Here is a 6337-nt window from a genome sequence, read left to right on the forward strand (position 1 = left end):
AAAAAGAAAAGTGTGTCACAAGCCTGAGTCGATGGCCTGTTTTTTCTCTTCTTTTTTTTCCCCCCATTTTTGGTGGGGCCCCCAGGCTGCTTCTGAAATAACTTTCTGGCTGCATTGCTGTGCCACATAAAAGTGCTGTATTAGTTTGGAAAGGTGGAGGAGCTGAAAGGCAGTGAGTGGAAACATGCTCCCAGACATGTGGCTCCAGCTCCAGTGGAGGTTAACTGTTTCCATATGGGCTGTGGAGGCCCTGCCTGTCAGGAGGGCTTGCTTGTTTGCCCTGGCTGCTTTTGTAGGAATGCTGATGTGGCTTTCCAGCGGGCAGCTTGTGTGTTTTACTTCTATATTTGCCGCTCACCGCTCATGCTGATAAAGCTGCTGGATTCCTGCACTGTTAGACCTGAAGCTGCTACTTTAGGGTCTCTTAAAGGAACACCACAATGTGCTCAGATCTTTTTTTTTTTTTTGATGCCATGAGGCCAGGCACATGATGATAAACCCTTTTTTTTCTTTTTAGGATTTAGAATTTTTATGACCAGCTGACAAGAGCTTAAGAGTCTGAAGTTCATTCTTCAGCATGAGCTCAGGATGCTGACCTTGCCCCCTTTTTGGCTCTGTTCATTCGCAAACAACCAGGGAGTGTGTTGCAATGTGTGCAGGTCATTTGGATGGAAAGGAGTTAAATAAAAGCACTTTGTGGAGGCGTTAACTAAAAGGAGGGAAAGTGTAGTTTCCCCAAATGGTTTTGAGCTGCTGACACTTCCTGTTGGGCCATTTGGTGTACGACATTAAAGGGGAGGTGTCCAAGAGTCTTCCTGCCTCATGGAGTTTCTATTCCACCTTTACTACTGTTAGTATGGGTTTATATGGAGATAAGATTTATTTTAGTCGTATTAGAATTAGTTTTTATAGTTTGCGTCTGTCCAGTTGGTACATTACGCAAGTTGAAGTGTGTGGAAAACATAATTGCATCCCTTTTTTAAATTGGGCAAACAATAAAATTCAAAATGTTTTCCTATTTGTCTGTATGTACGCGACAGACTTCTAATAGCACAATGCGCCACTGTGTTGCTGAGAACCCAGTGTCAGCTGTGCCGTACTTTCAGGACAAGACACAGGAAGTAGATAATCACTCTGTTTGCCGCCATAAACTTCAGTTTGTGTGTCTTGTAAAGGCGGATGTGGCATGTTGCGGTAGCAGTGGACAAACAGGCCACCGCTTCCACTTCTCTCAAAATCCAGCCAACAAATGTCGACGCTGTGTAACTTGAAAACCGGAAATAAGATGGAAAGTTTATACTAAAGCTTCATAAGTTATATTCTGTATTATTTTATCATATTCTAACTACACACACTGTAGACCTGATGAGTTTGTTTAACCCAAACTGATTGCTTTAAACAACGTAGTAGCTAAAGTAACATTTCTTTTAAGGTAAATTAAGTTAATTGTACTTAAAACTATTAAGTATATGACACTATATGCAGCACTTCTCCAAACTCATTTAAAGTGTGTTAACAGAATTTATCTGAATAGAGTAACTTAAATGAATCTTTTTTAATAGAAATGTTACCACTTAAATTGAAAATGAGTCAATGGAATAAACTGGAATTATATGACCAATACTTTAAAATGCTGAGTTATTATTCAACAATTCATTTTTGAATTGGGTTTTATTGATATGAATGAGTAAATGAACTTTTGTGGGAGGATTAAGTCATGTTGGCTCACTTCTTTCATGAAAATGTACTGTTAGGACTTCCAGTGCACTGCTAAGACTTTGTACAAGCTGTATAAAGTTGGTCAGAAGCTCTTATTTGAGGGCGCACGCTGCAGTTTAAGCATATTATTACCACGACATAAGCCTCAGTCTGGGACTCCAAACGGGTTAGTGGGGTATAGTTTAAGCCGTCTGTGTGGTTTGCATGATATGATGCGTCACTCAAAATAGCTGGCTGCTGAGCTGGCTGCCGTCGCCATACTTGGCAACTCCCATGTGACTGTGACCCCTCCTCCGTGCACATTGCAAGCTTTTTTAGGGGGAGGGGAGGAGGTCAAAGGATCACAATTAAAAACAAGCCCCTGCCCACTATGAGAGACAAATGACTGATACATTTAGCTAGATTTCAACCTTTTATCCATTACTTTTAACTATTTTTAACTTTCTTTTCCAACTTACTAGTAAAGTAGTAAAATTACTTTTTTTTTTTTTTCAATCATTGCATTATTTTACATAGTTTTCACACGCACTAAATTGCAACACATGTTCGGGTGTGAAACCTGAATCAAAATGGGGATTTATATATTTCTAATCAACATGTGGGGTTTTTTATTTTATAATTATTTGAACTTGATCTGCCCACGAACCCCCTGTCAAGGCCTGGTTTGAGAATCACCAGTTTAAACGTGGTTATCTCGAAAGTAAGTAGGTCACTCTGATACTTCCAGCAAATCCAGCATCCTAAAAGTCACCCTTCAAGACTTATCGGGCTGGGTGATCTTGTAGGACGTGTTCTGCATTGTTGCGGCCCTGTTGTTTGTGTTGCATGTGTTGCTGGAAAAACATGACGGGCGGCCCTGTCAGAGGCTGCAGTCGCAAAAACAACTCAAATATTTCACTGACTCGTGAGAGATGAGGTCAGTCTGTAGTCGGCTGTAGCCTCTTTTACCACTAAGTCAACACGTAAACTGCAAACTATTTATTATACGGACATATAAAATACTCTGGTCTCGGCAGGTATGAGGTGATGATATCTTGACAGCAATCGACATGTTTGTGTTCTCATATTACCGGTGAGGGCTGACCTTATGTTGGCAGACTAAGTGCTGCAATAATGTAAACATAGCTAAATTAATTGGACTTGTGCATTTTTTAACACAAGTTAGCAGCTCATTAATAATGCTGTCCTGAATGCTGCTGATGTACTTTGAAGTTAGGGGTTTCCCCTCTACTCCCCCACCTCACGCATTTCTATCATTTGTAGCTCCTCCTCCTGAATACCAGATAACTAAACAGGGCGGGTGGCGTTGTCTTAAACTCCCCTCTGGCGGCCAAAATTTCCCTTCCAAATGATCAGACTAAACTTGTTTCAGTCCTCAGCAAGCCTGCACTCATCGCCTCCACCCCCACCCACATCATTTGCAAGTAACTAGAAATACTTCAGCAGGGTGTGGAAGCACTTTGGCCCCTGACACTCTGTCAAGACTGTGCTAAACGCCACTGTTTATTTAGATCACTGGCTCCTGATTAGAGATGCGACATCCTGCTATATATCTCTCTCTAGCTCTGAAAAGTTTTGCATGTCCAGACCTGCTAAGTTGAACACCCAGAAGTCAGGTTGTGACACAAATATTGCAAAAACTATAAACAGCAGTTGACTCCGTCATCATGACTCCACCCGATGTTTCCTCAGCATTTTCTACACGTCAAAACGGGTTCAAAAGCAGAAATGGCACAAAAGTGTGTTTTGGTTTGCAATGAAGTTACAATTTTGATATTTTAAATATCATTAAATATCCCTAAATTATGCTTAATTCAAGAAAGGTTGAAGAATAATAATTCTAACATATAAAATCTATTTATTCCTCCACAGCGCGAATGTATCTCTATCCACGTTGGCCAGGCCGGTGTCCAGATGGGGAACACCTGCTGGGAGCTGTACTGCCTGGAGCACGGCATCCAGCCTGACGGCTGCATGCCCAACGCGAAGCCATCAGGAGGCCACGACGACTCCTTCACCACCTTCTTCAGTGACACTGGGGCTGGGAAGTATGTCCCCAGAGCAATCTTTGTGGACCTGGAGCCCAGTGTGATCGGTGAGTTTTCACATCCTTTTACCTGGGAGCTACTGTTGAGGAGATCTGGGTCTTTATGGGTCTTGGTTTAGTTGTGGAAACATTTTGAAACTGAACCAGAGCTGAGGTAATAAAACTAGTAGGAAGTCATGAAAAAGGCTCAAGGAAAACTTCAAAAGGTTAAAAAGAAGTTAGCCGATCATTACCCATACTAACTAGTACATCCAAGTCAACAGATGTTATAGCAGCACTGTCGTTTATATGAATTTATGTTAATTTCAAGTAAGGCTTATTGTCCCCTTAATGACTTCAGTTTAAATCGGCCAATAAGTATGGTCTTATTTTTAAAAGACTATAATAACACTCAAATCAATAATTGGATAAAATGACTTTTGGGCAAACATTACAAGAAAAACAAGATTTCTTCTATTCAATACGGCTTTATTTATCCCCATAAGAGCACAACATTATACTACTAGAAATATTTAACAAGGTAATGAGGCCATATAAAAGCATAATGGGGGGGGGGGGACTGAATGCTCTTAAGACTCTTAACAAATATATTTTGGACAGGATTGTCAGATGTATTTCTTGTACACTAAGGCACATATGTAAAGTCTTAAACAGTAAATATACATTTATATAGAATGATTGCACTTTTTTGTTGCTTTTGGTCAAGTTTTCTTCTTTGTAAATGTACAGTTTCTTTTTTAATAAAGTTGTCAGAAGAAATCTGTATTGTAGATGTAAAATGTTTGTTGGTTAAAAAATGTCAAATATTTCTGAAGAATCTGACATTTCAAAGTGTAAAGTCAATTTTATCTGTACAGCCCCAAAATCCAAAGTTAATCTCAGAGGGTTCAATCAGAAGAAGGAGACAGTACTAACGTGCTTTCAAATCAACTCCTCTCTCCCTCAGATGAGGTCCGTACAGGCATGTACCGCCAGCTCTTCCACCCCGAGCAGCTCATCTCTGGAAAGGAGGACGCCGCCAACAACTACGCCCGTGGTCACTACACCGTCGGAAAGGAGCACATCGACTCTGTACTCGACAGGATCCGCAAACTGGTAAGAACGTCAAAATGAAAACATGTTTGTTCTATTTTTAGTTATTGATGACTGGCCGGGTCTTGCAGCATTAGTCATGCTGTCTGAAGTGCAGAGAACCTTGTAGGCTATTGAAGGAGGTTGAAATCCTCAAATGTTCCTTTGTTTTTGGAAAAACACTAAGAAGCAGCACAGGTTTTAAATGGTTCTCCTATATTTTTAGTGTTTTTAGTCTGCAGCGTTCTTATATTATGACTTCTTCCTTTCTTCAGTCTGATCAGTGCACTGGTCTCCAAGGCTTCCTGGTCTTCCACTCTTTTGGGGGAGGAACTGGCTCTGGCTTCACCTCCCTGCTGATGGAGCGCCTCTCTGTTGACTTTGGCAAGAAGTCCAAGCTGGAGTTCTCCATCTACCCGGCTCCTCAGGTGTCCACCGCTGTGGTGGAGCCCTACAACTCCATCCTGACCACCCACNNGCACTCCGACTGCGCCTTCATGGTAGACAACGAGGCCATCTACGACATCTGCCGCAGGAACCTGGACATCGAGCGTCCGTCTTACACCAACCTGAACAGGCTGATCAGTCAGATCGTGTCCTCCATCACCGCCTCCCTTCGCTTCGACGGCGCCCTGAATGTTGACCTGACAGAGTTCCAGACCAACTTGGTGCCCTACCCTCGTATCCACTTCCCACTGGCCACCTATGCTCCAGTCATCTCTGCAGAGAAGGCCTATCACGAGCAGCTCACTGTGGGGGAAATCACCAACGCCTGCTTCGAGCCCGCCAATCAGATGGTGAAATGCGACCCTCGTCACGGCAAGTACATGGCGTGCTGCCTGCTGTACCGCGGCGACGTGGTGCCCAAAGACGTGAACGCTGCCATCGGCACCATCAAAACCAAGCGCTCCATCCAGTTCGTGGACTGGTGCCCCACAGGCTTCAAGGTTGGCATCAACTACAGCCTCCCACCGTGGTTTCCCGGAGGAGACCTGGCCAAGGTGCAGAGGGCCGTGTGCATGCTCAGCAACACCACCGCCATCGCTGGAGGCCTGGGCTCGGCTCGACCACAAGTTCGACCTGATGTACGCCAAGAGGGCCTTCGTCCACTGGTATGTTGGGGAGGGGATGGAGGAGGGAGAGTTCTCAGAGGCCAGAGAGGACATGGCCGCCCTGGAGAAGGACTACGAAGAGGTCGGCCTCGACTCCTTCGATGAAGAGGAAGAGGGGGAGGAGTATTAAAGTCAGAGGTGTATTAAAGAGATTCTCCTCCAGAAGCAGTGCGAGTGTTAGTGTGCAGTTTAACGACTGGTTTGTAGATCATTAATAAACACTAAATTTACTGCCGAGCAGAAGTTTGTCCAAGCTCAATCCCATGGTGTTTGGTATATTGAAAAATAATTCTCCGATGAGAGAGAATGTGCCTTTACCTCCTTTTCTAAATAAAGTTGTCTACACCTACTTCTTTTGATCAAACCTTTTCTTGTAAAAACTTGTCTT

At 43.2% G+C, this 6337-nt stretch overlaps 1 protein-coding gene across 1 annotated transcript in view; it reads left to right on the forward strand.

The window, feature by feature from the left end:
- The window catches only part of LOC118339880 (tubulin alpha chain-like), a 6720-nt gene extending 407 nt beyond the window's left edge, over nucleotides 1-6313 (forward strand). Inside the window, 4 exon segments of the mRNA XM_035677679.1 lie at nucleotides 3592-3814; nucleotides 4713-4861; nucleotides 5113-5883; nucleotides 5885-6313. Of these exon segments, the coding sequence (XP_035533572.1) occupies nucleotides 3592-3814; nucleotides 4713-4861; nucleotides 5113-5883; nucleotides 5885-6079 (1338 nt within the window). The 3' untranslated portion in view covers nucleotides 6080-6313.
- The last annotated feature ends 24 nt before the right edge of the window (nucleotides 6314-6337 follow it).

This window comes from Morone saxatilis, unplaced genomic scaffold (assembly GCF_004916995.1).
Source record: "Morone saxatilis isolate NCDOM2014 unplaced genomic scaffold, NCSU_SB_2.0 Contig6, whole genome shotgun sequence".
Taxonomy (NCBI): Eukaryota; Metazoa; Chordata; class Actinopteri; family Moronidae; genus Morone; species Morone saxatilis.